This window comes from Salmo salar, chromosome ssa11 (genome assembly GCF_905237065.1).
Source record: "Salmo salar chromosome ssa11, Ssal_v3.1, whole genome shotgun sequence".
Taxonomy (NCBI): domain Eukaryota; kingdom Metazoa; phylum Chordata; class Actinopteri; order Salmoniformes; family Salmonidae; genus Salmo; species Salmo salar.
The window spans coordinates 7664520-7683084 of record NC_059452.1 but is presented as its reverse complement, the minus strand read 5'-3'; the positions used below and the strand labels follow the sequence as shown (position 1 = coordinate 7683084).

General features: G+C 43.7%; 1 protein-coding gene across 10 annotated transcripts in view; it reads right to left on the bottom strand.

Moving 5' to 3' along the window:
- The window catches only part of LOC106561914 (kinesin-like protein KIFC3), a 67146-nt gene that overhangs the window by 28742 nt on the left and 19839 nt on the right, over window positions 1-18565 (bottom strand). The window contains exons 1-2 of one of the 10 annotated variants that reach the window (XM_014126279.2): window positions 15167-17021; window positions 14952-15039 (exon numbers count right to left, since the gene is read on the bottom strand). The exons of 5 other annotated variants lie outside the window; for them this stretch is intronic. In XM_014126279.2, the coding sequence (XP_013981754.1) occupies window positions 14952-14954 (3 nt within the window). In that variant the 5' untranslated portion in view covers window positions 14955-15039; window positions 15167-17021. Of the gene's footprint in view, window positions 1-3645; window positions 4438-14951; window positions 17022-18565 lie in introns of those variants that run through there. 4 more of the 10 variants (XM_014126278.2, XM_045688958.1, XM_014126280.2 and 1 more) reach the window with 4 other exon arrangements.

Below are 18565 nucleotides of genomic sequence, written 5' to 3'. Positions count from 1 at the left end.
CCCAGTGTTACCTCTGCTGCAGAGAATAAGTTCATTAGAGTTACCAGCCCAAATAAATACTTCACAGGGTTCAAGTAACAGACATTAGACTGGTGGAAATCTGTCCTTTGGTCTGAGTCCAAATTTGAGATTTTTGGTTCCAACCGCCGTGTCTTTGTGAGACGCAGATTAGGTGAAAAGATGATCTCCACATGTGTGGTTTCCAACGTGAAGCATGGAGGAGGTGGTGTGATGGTGCTTTGGTGGTGACACTTGATTTATTTAGAATTCAAGGCACACTTAACCAGCATGGCTACCACAGCAATCTGTAGCGATACGCCATCCCATCTGGTTTGCGCTTAGTGGGAGTATCATTTGTTTTTCAACAGGACAATGACCCAACACACCTCCAGGCTGTGTAAGGGGTATTTGACCAAGAAGGAGAGTGATGGAGTGCTGCATCAGATGACCTGGCCTCCACAATCAGCACACCTCAACCCAATTCAGATGGTTTGGGATGAGTTGGACCGCAGAGTGCAGGAAAAGCAGCCAATAAGTGCTTAGAATATGTGGATACTACTTCAAGACTTGGAAAAGCATTCCAGGTGAAGCTGGTTGAGAGAATGCCAAGCGTGTGCAAAGCTGTCATCAAGGCAATGGGTGACTACTTTGAAGAATCTAAAATATATTTGGATTTGTTTAACAGTTTTTTGGTTACTACATGATTCCATATGTGTTATTTCATACTTTAACGTCTTCACTATTATTGTACAATGTAGAAAAGAGTAAAAATACAGAAAAACCCTTGAATGAGTAGGTGTGTCCAAACTTTTGACTGGTACTGTATGAGGTTTTTGCAAAAAAATGCGGTTTTTGCATTTTATTTTCAATAAATCAGCAAAAATGTCTAAAAACACATTTTCACTTCGTCATTATGGGGTACTGTGTGTAGATGATGGGTGAGAACACAAAATGCGGAATAAGTCAACAGGTATGAATACTTTCTGAAGGCATTGTATTTGGCTGCAAATATTGAGAGGGCTTATTCTAGCCTAATGCACCAAATCACAGATATTGCACATCATTGAGCACATGTTATATATCATGAAATACACTGAGTGTACAAAACATTAGGAGCAGGTGTGCTCCTTCAATGACCTAGACTGACCAGGTGAATCGAGGTGAAAGCTATGATTCCTTATGTCACTTGTTAAATCCACTTCAAATCAGTGTAGATGAAGGGGAGGATACGGGTTAAAGAAGAACTTTGACATGGATTGAGACATGGATATTCTGAGGCAGTCGGTAAATAAACTTTAAAAACAATGGTTTTGGGAAATAGCTCGGAGATTTAACGATGCTCCTTTGAAGGTTGTAACGAACTTAGCCTTAAGACGCTTTTTGGAAACTGGGCCCTGGTTGGCTAAGTTCATCGTTAGAACCTTCGTAGGAGCATTGTTAAATCTGTTTCCCAAAACCATCATTATTAACGTTGCACTTGAGGCCGCTCGTAATCTAACACCTGCCTCAGTCAGGCCACTTGTAGAACAGCCAACATGCTGACCAAATCGGAACCGAGCGTGCGTCCGCATGGGCCATTGAACGCACGTTAATTTTGTTCACCCACATCAGAAGCGATCAGGTCACGCAAGTTGAAATATCAAAACAAACTCTGAACCAATTATATTAATTTGGGGACATGTCAAAAAGCATTAAACATTTATGTCAATTTAGCTAGCTAGCTTACTGTTGCATTGGGTTGTTATTTTACTAGAAATGCACAAGGTCCACTATTCCGACAATTGATCCACAGATAAAAACGGTAAACAGAATTCATTTCTCATCATCTCTCCTCCTTCAGGCTTGTTTTTACTTCATATGGAGGTTGGCAACCAACTTTACAGTGCATTACTACAACCGACTGGAGTGCGGACCTCAGTTCATCTTTCAATCACCCACGCGGTTATATGCTCCTAAAAAATCAATGAGATGGGAGAGGCCGGACTTCCAGCGCATTGAGCGTCACAAATGGAACTCATTTCTATGTTAGCGCCTGGCCACGCAGACGCGCGCGAGCAGTTAGCGACCATTCCAACGACGCAATTAGCGACCGTTCTCTCTGTGTGGTGTTACATCTTCGGCAGTTGTAGGAAAGATGAATCGTTAAAAAAAAAAAAAACACTTGTAAACCTAAGTACCATCGATATCGGGAAACCGGGCCCTGGACAGTTGGAGGTTAGGTAGCACATTCAAGTACTGTACTGCATGTGGCAATGACATCGGGACATTGGCCTTAACGAAATACCTGTTTTTATTTTTATTTAACCTTTGTCAGGCCATTCTGGTGGCTCCATCACCACCCCAGTCCCAAATGGACCAGATCATCATCCTATTCCGTCACCCCACTGCCTTCCAGACTCTCCCTGGTCCTGATCCCTGGTCTGAGCTGGGGCACGAGGGTCAAGCAAATCAGATTATACAGGACTGACCTCAAACTGCTCAATACTGACCAATAACATTATACCGACAGTGATGACCAGTTTACAGCTCACAGCCCCACACAGACTGGTCCGACCTTAAAGCAATCAGCGAAAGAGTAAGAGTCAAGACAGGCACACGCACGCTACATTACACCACATCCACAATAGCCTACACTGAGCAGTTAAACACATTACCCAATACTAAACTGTCTCTTCAACTCTATATTCCATGTTGTACTACACCACCACACAAACACAGCAATACAATACTATTCAACTAAGGTATACATAACACTCCCACCACACACACAAGCCACCAACGCATTACTCGACACTATTCAACTCTATTCAAGCTACACATTAGAGGGGGATACAATACATGTGAATGCACCCAGTGTGTAAATATAGCAATGCCTGCACAAAGAACCTTGCAGAAACGTCAAACTCACACCTGCGTGTGGTTGGTGAGTCCCATGATTGTGTGAATCTGTGACCACTGAAGAGAGTCATTGTCATGGATCATGTGGTCAGTCTGGTTCAGCCCGTGTGTGTGTGTTTTTGTATTGACCATAACCCAGAGTTGACCGTTCTGTCGGAGAGGTGGTGGGTCAGCAGGTCCAGTCCAGAGCCGTTGTATTAGCTCGTCTAATCTCGCACAGCGGGAAGTTCCCCAAAGTACTGTACACACAGTTCCTTGTGTTCTATTGTACACAAAGTATTCAGCAAGTGTGTGTGTTCATCAATGTTCTGTTTGTTGTACTGTTTACCACAGCAGAATATCCAGAACAGAGTTTTACCGTACAAAAGGTCCTCAGAGTTCTTCACCAAAGTGCTACAATAGCCACAGTACTATACTAAGTTCTGTCCTTGGTCCAAACAGGGTCTAACTGGAATCCAGAGCCCATGGATGGATCTCAAGTCTGATGGGTCTTCCTTTCCTCTCCTCATCTTATTTCCTTCATGTACACTGATGTGATGAAACCGGACAGCTAAAAGAAAATGCCTAATCTACGGAGTTGCTGTCACCAGTCATGCGTCTTCAGGTCAGACTACGGAGACGCACCAAATGAACTGGACCATACTCTGGGCCTCCATCTACCCTCCCATAGTGTGTGTATATCAGCCTTTACCTTCACTCTATACATATGCCTGAGAACCAACCCTGTGTCCCTGAATGAAACCATACCCTTTGTGCGACTCCGAAGGGAATGTGGTCCTGTGTGTAGTAGTGGTCTTTGTCTCGATCTCGGTCGAGCCAGTGTTTGTTGATCAGAGATCCCATCCAGCCAATCATCCTGCCTGCCCCTTAGCCCCTTGCCCTTGCGGCAGTCACCCTCCTAAAGCCAGAACAACAGACACACAGTACCATGTGACCATTCTTACACGCCTCGGTATTCCAAATAACCACAAATGAAATACAACGCAAACACACATGCAGCCCCTTCCCCTGATCTGGCGGCCATCATAACATCCTCACTCTACCATCTGACCACACACACACACACACACACGGTATCCACAGAAAGACATCGGTATCCGTAGCGACAGGCAGTAGCTGTTTACCAGCGGTATGGACAGGGTTAGGCCCCGCCCACAAAGACACAGGAAACGCAGAACGGACGTTGCCATTAGCCGCTGATCTAAGATCAGGTTATTTAACACCCCAACCTAACCTAAACCATTAGGCTGATTAAATAATACCTTGCTCTGTACCAGTGGTAAGAGGCAACCTCTACCTCCTACACTCATTTACCCATAATCCTTTAAACCCCACGACAGATGGCCTCCTTTATAACACATCTTCCTCTGAGGAGAAGGATCCCGTTGTCCCTAGTCACAGATCTAGGATCAGATCTATCTTCAAATCCTAGCTTTTAGCATTAGGGGGGAATCCAAAACTGACCTTGGAGCAAGAACATCATCATTGGGAAGACTGGGGTGGTCACTTTAGGGATTTTGTCCTCACTTGCCTCCCCTTGTCCACCCCGACCCACTGTTTCTCCCCCTATGACTGCAGGAGAAAGATGGGTGGCCTTCAATCTTTGCTTCCTTCCCTCCCTCCCTCACCTAATTTCCACTCTTTCTACTCTCTGTATTCACAGCAAACTATAACATCCCCGACACTTTGCTTAGACGGTAGTGCCAGCAAAATGAAAAGCAATCTCATTACTACAAAGCTCCAGTGAGCTCAGACACCCCCTGTGGCTTTTCCTAGGTAGTAGAAAAGGAGTCTGTAGAGGCAAGGTAATGTGATATCATTGTGTAGATCTGTGGTTAAAACAAACATTTACACTGAGCTTGTGATACAGTATAGAGTTGTGGGTGCCTTTTTGCTTCATGCAGTTCTCTGCCAGCCCCATATGGGTTGGAAATAAAAAGAGTAAAGTCATTCAGCTAATCTAGATATTTACTGCTTCCAAGGTATTGTCCTCACAGAAACATACACGCACGCCTGACGCTTGTCAAGTTTCTAGGTTACCACAGTGACCACGCTCCGCATGGTCCGTTGAGCACAAGGCATGGTGTGTAGGATATGGTTACACTCTCCTGTCGGCACTCTGCCTTCTATAGTATCAGCTGTCTACTCTATGCACCAGGAATACTGCAAAAACAACATGGCCCTAGTACAGTTGGTGATATCAATGTGTTTGTGTGGGAGACTAATGTTGAGGAACAGGGGGAGGACAGGAGGGGCTGACTAGCTGTGATATACTGTGAGGAGCTACTGTTGCACGTTCTCCCCCCCCCCCCCCTCCTACTCTATGCTAGTGAGGCTAAGCTAGCATTTAGCCTCACTCTGCTAAAGCAGAGCATTCTAATAGTTGATGACAGCACAGAGGAAGGGCTTAGCATAAAGCAGAGAGGATATGATGAGAACCCCCCCCCCGCCTCCCTCTCCCTCTTATTATTTGTATATCCCTCCCTCAAGTATTTTCGGCCCTCTTATCGCTCTCCTTCCATTTGAGTGTATCCTCCGAGTATCCCTCTACAGTATGTGAATCTAACCAGTTAAGACTCTCAGCTCTACCAGCTAACCTGCAATCCACTACTGCCTATACAAAACAGTTCAAATTGATAAACTATCAAACAATAATATCTCTATACAGTCCTCTAACTAGCACAATGAAAAAATACAAATAAGTATTCAGACCCTTTGCTATGCGACTCGTAATTGAGCTCAGGTGCATCCGGTTTTCATTGATTCTCCCTGAGATGTTTCTACAACTTGATTGGAGTCCACCTGGGGTATAATTCAATTGATTGGACATGATTTGGAAAGGCACACACCTGTCCATATAAGGTCCTACAGTTGACAGTGCATGTCAGAGCAAAAACCAAGCCATGAGGTCGAAGGAATTGGCCGCAGAGCTCCGAGATAGGATTGTGTCGAGGCACAGATCTGGGGAAGGGTACCAAAAACATTCTACAGCATTGAAAGTCCAAGAACACAGTGGCCTCCAAGTTTGGAACCACCAAGACTCTTTCTAGAGCTGGCCGCCCGGCCAAACTGAGTAATCGGGGAAGAAGGGTCTTGGTCAGGGAGGTGACCAAGAACCCGGTGGTCACTGACAGAGCTCCAGTTCCTCTGTGAAGATGGGAGGAACTTCCAGAAGGACAACCATCTCTGCAGCACTCCACCAATCAGGCCTTTATGGTAGAGCGGCAAGACGGAAGCCACTCCTCAGTAAAAGGCACATGACAGCCCTCTTGGAGTTTGCCAAAAAGGCACCTAAAGGACTCTCAGACCATGAGAAACAAAATTCTCTGGTCTGACGAAACCAATATTAAACTCTTTGGCCTGAATGCCAAGCGTTACGTCTGGAGGAAACTTGACACCATCCCTACAGTGAAGCATGGTGGTGGCAGCATCATGCTGTGGGGATGTTTTTCCAGCGGCAGGGACTTGGAGACTAGTCAGGATCGAGGGAACGATGAATGGAGCAAAGTACAGAGCGATCCTTGGTGAAAACCTGCTACAGAGCACTCAGGACCTCAGACTGGGGCGAAGGTTCACCTTTCAACAGGACAACAACCCTAAGAACATAGCCAAGACAACGCAGGAATGGCTTCAGGACAAGTATCTGAATGTTCTTGAGTTGCCCAGCCAGAGCCCGGACTTGAACATCTCTGACAGAGCTTGAGAGAATCTGCAGAGAAGAATGGGAGAAACTCCCCAAATACAGGTGTGCCAAGCTTGTAGCTTCATACCCAAGAAGACTTGAGGGTGTAATCGCTGCCAAAGGTGCTTCAACAAAGTACTGAGTAAAGCTTCTGAATACTTATGTAAATGTGATATTTCATAATCTTTTTCTAAAAAAAACAGTTTTTGCTTTGTCATTATGGGCTATTGTGTGTAGATTGATGAGGGGAAAAAACAATTTAATTAATTTTAAATAAGGCTGTAACGTAACAAAATGTGGAAAAAGTCAAGGGGTCTGAATACTTTCCGAATCCACTGTAAGTAAATATATATACACACTACCGTTCAAAAGTTTGGGGTCACTTAGAAATGTCCTTGTTTTCCATGAAATCATACAATAAATTAGTTGCAAAATGAATAGGAAATATAGTCAAGACGTTGATAAGATTATAAATAATGATTTTTAATTGAAAAAAATTGTGTCCTTCAAACTTTGCTTTCATCAAAGAATCCTCCATTTGTAGCAATTACAGCCTTGCAGACCTTTGGCATTCTAGTTGTCAATTTGTTGAGAGATTGCACCCCATGCTTCCTGAAGCACCTCCCACAAGTTGGATTGGCTTGATGGGCACTTCTTATGTACCATACGGTCAAGCTGCTCCCACAACAGCTCAATAGGGTTGAGATCCAGTGACTGTGCTGGCCACTCCATTATAGACAGAATACCAGCAGACTGCTTCTTCCCTAAATAGTTATTGCATTTGCAACACCGCCTAGAAGGCCAGCATCCCGGAGTTGCCTCCTCACTGTTGACGTTGAGACTGGTGTTTTGCGGGTACTATTTAATGAAGCTGCCAGTTGAGGACTTGTGAGGCATCCGTTTCTCAAACTAGACACTAATGTACTTGTCCTCTTGCTCAGTTGTGCAACGGGGCCTCCCACTCCTAATTCTATTCTGGTTAGAGCTGTTCTGTGAAGGGAGTAGTACACAGCGTTGTACGAGATCTTCAGTTTCTTTGCAATTTCTCTCATGGAATAGCCTTCAATTCTCAGAACAAGAATAGGCTGACGAGTTTCAGAAGAAAGTTCTTAGTTCCTGGCCCTTTTGAGCCTGTAATCGAACCCACAAATGCTGATGCTCCAGATACTCAAATATTCTAAAGAAGGCCAGTGTTATTGCTTCTTTAAATCCTCACAACAGCTTTCAGCTGTGCTAACATAATTACAAAAGGGTTTTCTAATGATCAATTAGCCATTTAAAATGATAAACTTGGATTAGTTAACACAACGTGCCATTGGAACACAGGAGTGATGGTTGGTGATAATGGGCCTCTGTACACCTATATACGTAGATATTCCATATAAATATCAGCTTCTTCCAGCTACAATAGTCATTTACAACATTAAAAATGTCTACACTGTATTTCTGATCAATTTGATGTTATTATAATGGACCAACAATTTGCTTCGCTTTCAAAAACAAAGAAATTTCGAAGTGACCACAAACTTTTGAACGGTAGTGTGTGTGTGGAGATATATATATAAAAAACTCAGCTAAAAAAGAAACATCCCTTTTTCAGGACCCTGTCTTTCAAAGATAATTCGTAAAAATCAAAATAACTTTACAGATCTTCATTGTAAAGGGTTTAAACACTGTTCCCATGCTTGTTCAATGAACCATAAACAATTAAAGAACATGGACCTGTGGAACGGTCGTTAAGACAAACAGCTTACAGACGGTAGGCAATTAAGGTCACAGTTATGAAAACTTAGGACACTAAAGAGGCCTTTCTACTGACTCTAAAAAACACCAAAAGAAAGATGCCCATCGTCCCTGCTCATCTGCGTGAACATGCCTTAGGCATGCTGCAAGGAGAAATGAGGACTGTGGATGTGGCCAGGGCAATAAAGTGCAATGTCCGTACTGTGAGATGCTTAAGACAGCGCTACAGGGAGACCGGACAGACAGCTGATCGACCTCTCAGTGGTAGACCATGTGTAACAACACCTGCACAGGATCGGTACATCCGAACATCACACCTGCGGGACAGGTTCAGGATGACAACAACAATTGCCGAGTTACACCAAGAAAGCACAATCCCTCCATCAGTGTTCAGACTCCGCAAAAAAGGCTGAGAGAGGCTGGACTGAGGGCTTGCAGGTCTGTTTTAAGGTAGGTCCTCACCAGACATCACCGGCAACGTCACCTATGGGTACAAACCCACCGTCGCTGGACCAGACAGGACTGGCAAAAAGTGCTCTTCACTGACGAGTCGTGGTTTTGTCTCACCAGGGGTGATGGTCAGATTTGCGTTTATCGTCGAAGGAATGATCGTTACACCAAGGCCTGTACTCTGGAGCGGGATCGATTTGGAGGTGGAGGGTCCGTCATGGTCTGGGGCGGTGTGTCACAGCATCATCGGACTGAGCTTGTTGTCATTGCAGGCAATCTCAATGCTGTGTGTTACAGGGAAGACAGGCTCATCCTGACATGACCCTCCAACATGACAATGCCACAAGCCATACTTCTCGTTCTGTGCATGATTTCCTGCAAGACAGGAATGTCAGTGTTCTGCCATGGCCAGCGAAGAGCCCAGATCTCAATCCCATTGAGCACGTCTAGGGCCTGTTGGATCGGAGGGTGAGGGCTAGGGCCATTCCCCCCCAGAAATGTCCGGGAACTTGCAGGTGCCTTGGTGGAAGAGTGGGGTAACATCTCTCAGCAAGAACTGGCAAACCTGGTGCAGTCCATTAGGAAGAGATGCACATCAGTACTTAATGGCCACACCAGATACTGACTGTTACTTTTGATTTTTACCCCCATCTTTGTTCAGGGACACATTATTCAATTTCTGTTAGTCACATGTGTGTGGAACTTGTCAGTTTGTCTCAGTTGTTGAATCTTGTTATGTTCAAACAAATATTTACACGTTAAGTTTGCTGAAAATAAACGCAGTTGACAGTGAGAACGTTTATTTTTTTGGCTGAAAGAGTTATATACACACACACACACACACACACACGTGGACAACCCTTCAAATTAGTGGATTCGGCTATTTTCAGCCACAGCCGTTGCTGACAGGTGTAAAAAAGTGAACACGCATCCATGCAATCTCCATAGACAAACATTGTCAGTAGAATGGTCTTACTGAAGAGCTCACTGACTTTCAACGTGGCACCGTCATCTAAAAATCATCCGTCCTCGGTTGCAACACTCACTACCGAGTTCCAAACTGGCTCTGAAAGCAGCGTCAGCCCAAGAACTGTTCGTTGGGAGTTTAATTAAATGGGTTTCCATGGTCGAGCAGCCGCACACAAGCCTAAGATCACCATGCGCAATGACAAGTGTCGGCTGAAGTGGTGTAAAGCTCGCTGCCATTGGACACCGGCGCAGTGGAAAAGCGTTCTCTGGAGTGATGAATCACACTCACCATCTGGCAGTCCGACAGACAAATCTGGGTTTGGCGGATGCCAGCAGAACCCCACATGCCCCAATGCATAGTGCCAACTGTAAAGTTTGGTGGAGGAGGAATAATGGTCTGGGGCTAGGCCCCTTAGTACCAGCGAAGGGAGATCTTAACGCTACAGCATACAATGACATTCTAGATGATTCTATGCTTCCAACTTTATTTCAACAGTTTGGGGAAGGCCCTTTCCTGTTTCAGCATGACAATGACCCCGTGCAAAAAGCGGGGTCCATACAGAAATGGTTTGTCGAGTTCGGTGTGGAAGAACTTGACTGACCTGCACAGAGCCCTGTACTCAACCCCATCTAACACCTTTGGGATGAATTGGAACGCCGACTGTGAGCCAGGCTTAATCGCCCAACATCAGTGCCTGATATCACTAATGCTCTTGGGGCTGAACGGAAGCAAGTCCCCGCAGCAATTTTCCAACATCTAGCGGAAAGCCTTCCCAGAAGAGTGTGGGCCGTTATAGCAGCAAAGGGTGGACCAATTCTACATTAATGTCCATGATTTTAGAATGAGATGTTCGACGAGCATGTGTCCACATACTTTTGGTCATGTAGTGAGTGAGCGAGTGATCGATCTATCATTTCCAAAATCATGGACATTAATGTAGAATTGGTCCACCCTTTGCTGCTATAACAGCCCACACTCTTCTGGGAAGGCTTTCCGCTAGATGTTAGAAAATTGCTGTGGGGACTTGCTTCCGTTCAGCCAGGAGCGTTAGTGATGTCGGGCTATTAGGCCTGGCTCACAGTCGGTGTTCCAATTCATCCCAAAGGTGTTCGATGGGGTTGAGTACAGAGCTCTGTGCAGGCCAGTCAAATTCTTCCACACCGATCTCTAGCTAGATAGATACACACACAGTTGAAGTCAGAAGCTTACATACACCTTAGCCAAATACATTTAAATTCAGTTTTTCATAATTCCTGACATTTAAATCAGAGTAAAAATCCCTGTCTTAGGTCAGGATCACCACTTTATTTTAAGAATGTGAAATGTCTAAATAATAGTAGAGAGAATGATTTATTTCAGCTTTTATTTCTTTCATCACATTCCCAGTGGGTCAGAAGTTTACATACACTCAATTAGTATTTGGTAGCATTGTCTTTAAATTGTTAAACTTGGGTCAAATGTTTCGGGTAGCCTTCCACAAGCTTCCCACAATAAGTTGGGTGAATTTTGGCCCATTCCTCCTGACAGAGCTGGTGTAACTGAGTCAGGTTTGTAGGCCTCCTTGCTCGCACACACTTTTTCAGTTCTGCCCACAAATTTTCTATAGGATTGAGGTCAGGGCTTTGTGATGGCCACTCCAATACCTTGACTTTGTTGTTCTTAAGCCATTTTGCCACAACTTTGGAAGTATGCTTGGGGTCATTGTCCATTTGGAAGACCCATTTGCGAGCAAGCTTTAACTTCCTGACTGATGTCTTGAGATGTTGCTGTCATGATGCCATCTATTTTGTGAAGTACACCAGTCCCTCCTGCAGCAAAGCACCCCCACAACATGATGCTGCCACCCCCGTGCTTCACGGTTGGGATGGTGTTCTTCGGCTTGCAAGCCTCCCTTTTTCCTCCAAACATAACGATGGTCATTATGACCAAACAGTTCTTTTTTTATTTCATCAGACCAGAGGACATTTCTCCAAAAAGTACGATCTTTCTCCCCATGTGCCGTTGCAAACTGTAGTCTGGTTTTTGTATGGTGGTTTTGGAGCAGTGGCTTCTTCCTTGCTGAGCGGCCTTTCAGGTTACAACTCCAACTGACTCAAATTATGTCAATTAGCCTATCAGAAGCTTCTAAAGCCATGACATCATTTTCTGGAATTTTCCAAGCTGTTTAAAGGCACAGTCAACTTAGTGCATGTAAACTTCTGACCCACTGGAATTGTGATACAGTGAATTGTAAGTGAAATAATCTGTCTGTAAACAGTTGTTGGAAAAATTACTTGTGTCATGCACAAAGTATAGTTTGTTAACAATAAATTTGTGGAGTGGTTGAAAGATGAGTTTTAATGACTCCAACCTAAGTGTATGTTAACTTCCGACTTCAACTGTATGTATGAACAGATGCTGTGTGGATGAATGATGATCTCTGCATGTGTATTTCCCACTGTAAAGCATGGAGGAGGAGGTGTTATGGTGTGGTGGTGCTTTACTGGTGACACGGTCTATGATTTATTTAGAATTCATGGCACACTTAACCAGCATGGCTACCACAGCAATCTGCAGCGATACGCCATCCCATCTCGTTTGGGCTTAGTGGGACTATCATTTAGTTTTTTCAACAATGACCCAACACACCTCCTGGCTGCGTAAGAGCTATTTGACCAAGAAGTAGTGTGATGGAGTGCTGCATCAGATGACCTGGCCTCCACATTCCCCCAATCTCAACCCAATTGAGATGGTTTGGGATGAGTCGGAGTGAAGGTGAAGAGTGAAGGAAAAGCAGCTAACAAGTGCTCAGCTTATGTGGGAACTCCTTCAAGACTGTCGGAAAAGCATTCCAGGTGAAACTGGTTGAGAGAATGCCAAGAGTGTGCAAAGCTGTTATCAAGGCAACGGGTGGCTATTTGAAGAATCACAAATATAAACTATATTTTGATTTGTTTAACACTTGTTTGGTTACTACATGATTCCATATGTGTTATTTCATAGTTTTGATGTCTTCACTATTATTCTACAATGTAGAAAATAGTCAAAATAAAATAAAAACCCTTGAATGAGTAGGTGTGCCCAAACTTTTAACTGGTACTGTATGAGTGACATGTATGTTCTAATCTGCGTGATATGGTATTGTATGTGTGTGTTGAATCCGTGTTTCCCTCAGGGCTACATAGACAGAAGCTATTTGTGTCCTTCTGCTACGACAACAGGGATAGGACCATAGAATGAAAAACACCAGGCACACTAAACTTTAAATGGACTACAGTCAAAAATATTGCAAATAAACAAAAGACCGTTCATGGCTATGAAAATAGGAATAAAGAAACAGTCCACCAGTAAGCCCCTTTCCTCAGTCTCATTGTGTGGCGAGGACTTTCAGTGTAACACAGCTACAGATCCATGCACTGTCTGAGCAGGCTCTTCCTGGGAACCATAAAGCCCTGCTTATTGGAACATTCCTGACCACGGGGTTAAGGATTTGAGTTATGAAGTTTGAGTTTTAATAACAAAACACATTTCACTATGCTTTCACTGCCCTGTAAGGGGGGCTTTTGCAGACCCAATTATGAGGACTGTTTTAGTGCTCCTAGAGAGAGAGAGACAAGGGCTTTGTATCACGAACAAAGAGCTCTTTAATTTACCAGCCTATAACATACATTATTTAAACACACAGGGCTATAGGGAGTCTGACAGCACACGCTTCCTGTGGTCAGGCAGTATGTCACTGTCTAGCTCCTACTGTACAGTCAGATGGCCTGAAGCCCCCCCCCAAAAGTAGATCTTAGCAACTTGGCCTGAAAATCATCTCGATTTAAAATTTTTAAAAAAATACACACACACACACACACACACACACACACACGATTAAATAAGCCTTCCACAACCATAAGTAATAATACAATTATTTTATGAAAATAGTTTAACCTGCTTTTTTGCAATAATTACTGATCTGGCTTTCAAGTCTATGAAAATGACATCTTTGTTACAAATTTAAACAGAACCATGCACAATGCACTAGTAATGAGCAGGTTGACTTTTATTGTCATGAGTCTTGTCCTGGAAGGCAGAACTGAGTGATTTTCTCTTAGATAGGCAATTTTGACTTTGCAGCTGGCCTATTTTGTAAAAATTCATATAAACAAAAAATGTGCTTTTTGGTCTTAAAGGGATACTTTGGGATTTTGGCAATGTAGCACTATCTACTTCCTCAGAGTCAGATGAACTCATGGATACCATTTGTATGTCTCTGCATCCAGTATGAAGGAAGTTGGAGGTAATTTCGCAAGCCAATGCCAACTACAGTTAGCACAATGGCTGGAAGTCTACGGTAACTACTTGCATGCTAGCAGTTACCTATAGACTTCCAGTCATTGCGTTGTGTCCCTTTAGTTTAAGGTTAAGCATTAGGGTTAGCAATGTGGTTAGGGTTATTAAGGTTAGGTTTTATGACTTTGTGGCTGTGCCAGCTAGGGACCACTCTGCAGAACTGCCTCCAGAACAAGATTCATGACGAAAAACACTAACCTGCTAATTATGACCAACTTCTTGTAGCAGGCATTAAGAAAATTAAAGGAATACCCCTGCCCAAAAACGATATTTTGGTATTTGTTTCATTAGTCCATTGTTTCAGCAATCAAGTTGTCAAGAAACTGCATCGTACTGGCTGTATTTCGAGAGTCAGTCTTGAGAACTGGATTGCTGACGTGCAAGACATTTTGGGACTACATCAACAATGGACTAAGGAAGCTAATACCAATAGATCGTTTTTGGGTGGAATTTCCTTTAACATACTGTAGGTCTCAAACAATCTCTCAAGCACAAGCCCACATGCTAGTGAGTAGCCAGCTAATCTATTTGCTTGATAACAAGGTAGAAAGGTTGAGCTGTTATGAATACACTCTGCTGTTCATCTCCAAACTGTTTGAACAACAAAGCCTGTTCACTTTGTTTAGATGTTGAAATCAAGTGGCCTACCTGGATAAGAAGATGCTTGCTTCACAGAATGAGAACTAGTCACCAATTCCTTATATAAATGAGTCTTTTTATGCTCATTGCACATTTATAAAAACACAGACTAGACAGCTAGCACATAAGTCTGTAGCTAAAATGCGGCTAGCGGACAAGGAGATAGACATAGCCTGAGACAGAAAGGATAGACATAGCATGCCAGACAGAGCGAGCGAGCGCAGGACTCTAACAGAAGGAATCTGCTTTCACCATGCGTCAAGTGCCAGAACCGGTCTGCTCAACATCACACAGCTCTGGGAGGTTCAGGGCTGTATTTCCTACCAACACAAACATGAATCTGAAAAAAAAACCAATGCATCAGAATAAGGTTGAGATCAATTCATCAGCACGACAACATATGGACTGGGATTACTAGATATGGGTTAACCCTTAACAAAGACAGATGGAAAAGGAGAGAATCATACCATAAAGGGACCCTCAGTCAACAACAGGGAAACGCAACACTCCAGGAAAAACAACACTATAACAGCCCTTTCTCTCCTTCTCCTGCAGTTATTCTATCCCTTTTTATTTCTCTCCGTCTAACCCAAGTGGCTACCTCTCATACCTCGCTCAACATGTCCCCCTCCTCTCTTCCCCCCTCTTTTTCTCACCCACTAATCTATTCATTCCGGTTTCTTTATCGTTAGGGTACTCACCTGCCACCCTGCGGTCTCTGTGTCCTGATCATCCCTGCATCGCTGAAGACAACATCTTTACGCGGCGGAAAAACACACACTCGCAGATCAACACACCCCCACGGCGAGAGCTCAGTCACCAGCCAGCTCCCCTTCTCCAACACCGCACCCTCTCTCTGTTCCTTAGTAACAGCAGAATCGGAGCCAGCATCATTTCACTCCTGTAGCCACCCTCATTCTTTCCCCCTCCCTTTCTCCTTCTCGCTTTCCATCTTCCAGTCCCCTCCCTCTATCGCTCCGCTGCGGAGAAATAAATATTTCAGCCACAAATGAAGCGTGGCTCTTCTCAGCGCTCTTCCCTCTGCCTGCAATATTTAACAGAGAACTGTGTGTTTGTATGTGCACGTATGCGTTTACGAAACACACCATTGCACGTCTCCTCACATCCTTTATTACTTAAAAGGCAAATGGCTCTTGTAACAAGGGCACACACACTCTGCTATTGTCCCTAAGCCATACACTTGATCCTAAGCCATACAGTGTAACTAAAAGTACACACTGAAATATGCACACACACAAAGGACATATGGTCTCTGCAATATGCACACACAAAGAACATATGGTCTCCTACGGCTGCCACTGCTCAGCGGTATTGATCCAAACAATTAGTACTGTAAATTACACCATGTGTGAGAGCTGCTTCACTGACAATTCACTAACACTCAAGCCAGAGCTCCCTCCTCACTAGAGGCTGCTGGGTAATGGAGTTTTCTAGGCCAGGTCTGTGTGACTACTCATACTGAGGTAAATGCTGGTGTGTGCGTGCGTGGGTGTATATAGAAAAACTAGCAGACACACACAGAAGGTGTTCTCTGGGTAGTCGCTGTTCCTCAGGGAATTAACGATGAAACACACTATACCTTGGCTCAGGTACCCTGCTTCATTAGCACAACATTTCCAAGGCATTATTCTAGCGTTATCAGTACACTATCAAGTTCCTGGTGTAGTTTGTCCTTTACTTATTAATCATGTTGTAGATGTTGAATGTAGAGGACATCAGATGCCTGCACAGTGACCATGCTCCCTCTGTGATAATGTTACTTACTCGAACTTCCTTAGCGTTCCCTCAAAGTCTTAGTTGTGTATCCAAAGCGTTGTTTGGGGATTTACAGGGACAAATGTCAAAATGAGGGTGATTCAGAGAGAGGGCCCTCCCTATGACCAGGAGGGTCGGGAATGGGGTTGAGAGAGACTGGGTGACTGGGTGGGGTGAAGGTAGGGCTGGGCGGTATACTGTATTTTACAATATACTGGTATTGATGCACAGAGCCATTCATTTTTTTTACTTTGCCTTCTATAACGTATTTGATTGTTTTGTTTGTTAAATGTGATATGCCGTGTGTAACGTCACCTTCATAGTTTACTTCGCTGCTTGAGTCGTCACACTCCGCTCTCTCTCTACATGCTGCTTTCCACACAGATCTATCACCACCCCGTCACTCAAGGAACACATTTCTTGTTCCTCGACGAGGCACTTGTGTTCAGTCTGCATGGTGAATGCAGCACATGCAGAAATGTTGATGGCAACAATGCTGTTTTCACCTTGCTTCTTAATATAAATCCACTAGTGTTCTATAACTACACTATAAGTTTGTGTTTCTTACATCTGCAAACAGCTAGTTTGTCTTTTCTTAGGCAGTTGGGCCTAAATATTGTTAGCCGCTAATGCTAATCGTTTGTTACCTGGCTGGCTGGCTAGCTAGCTAGCTAGCTAATAAATATACAGCCTAAAAATACCAGTGATGGTATAGACCTAAATCAGCATGTTTGTGCAACAGTATCTTCCAAATCAAAAAGGAATACGTGAAGCATGAATACGTTAGCTACATGAAGTAGCTAAGAGAAAACATTCAATGTAGCCAAAAAATTATAGGGTCCCCTAGGAAACAATTATCAACACTTTGGTTCCTACCTTGTCACAATAACCGTGGCATTTTTTCTTTGTCATGTCAAACACTGCATTCATTCTATTTCCATGATTACACCAAGTGTTTTGCTCTAAAGCGCAAGTCAAATCAGATTGTTTGCCCATGTTGTGCAGCCCTACATGGCAGTGTGGAAATTATCTCAAATGAGTGCAGGAAATGCAGAAATGTGTTTTGAAGTTGAATCACGCACTACTCATAAAGCAAATTTATAAACTTCTATTATTCAAAAACATAAAATACTCCTCATACAGTCCAATTTCTTAAAAAATAAAGAAATACCTCGATATGATATTTTGGCCATATCGCCCAGCCCTAGGTGAAGGTTATGATGTGTCATTGGACCAACAGCCAGAATTATAGCATTGTGAGGGATTAAAGCCCACTTTACCCGAAACACACAGAGCAGAGTGTGTTGCTGTCCTCAGATTAACATGGTTACATAAACAATGATCTGAATCCATTTCCCCGGAATGCAGGGACATTACGGCCCACTTTAGCATCAGCACGCAAACTGCCATTACTAATTTCTCATACCACCAATAGGTATATAGTCAGCAGGTTAGGAGGGGATTTGACTGGGCTCTTACCTCCAATGCTAATGTGGGATAATGAAAGCTAGCTACATCACAACTGTGCTATGGAACAGGTAGGTTAGAGAGGAGGGAGAAGGGAAAGAAGGATGCAGGGGGAGGGTGAAATTAAGAAAGTCAGGAGGGTGACCATTTTTTCAAAATAAGGGAGAGAAAGAGGGAAAAGGAGAGAGATAGAGGGCAGGAAAATCTATTTGGCTATACACACCCAAGTGAGAGGTAGGGAAATCGGAAATGGGCTACGGTCATCACATTCCTCACTAATGTGAACCTCAAGGTAATTGTTGGTGAACTGCCAAGGTCCATAATCACCCATAAACTACTACCCACATTCTTTCATTAGCCCAGAAAGGTTAAGACTGCTGGAGCAGCGCTTAGATTCTCTCTCCAAGTCAGTCACACAAGCACATAATTACATGAAAACTAAACCAACATGGTGCTGCTTCTCATTAAAAAGGACTTCAACATAATCTGGAATCAAATTTGAAACCTCAGGACTTCTGTACCACAATATTTATGATTGGTACTTGATTAATTAGATTGGTGCCTTATCTGTGTCTGAGGCTGGCATGGCATTACAATCATACCTGTGCCTACGTGCTGGTTTG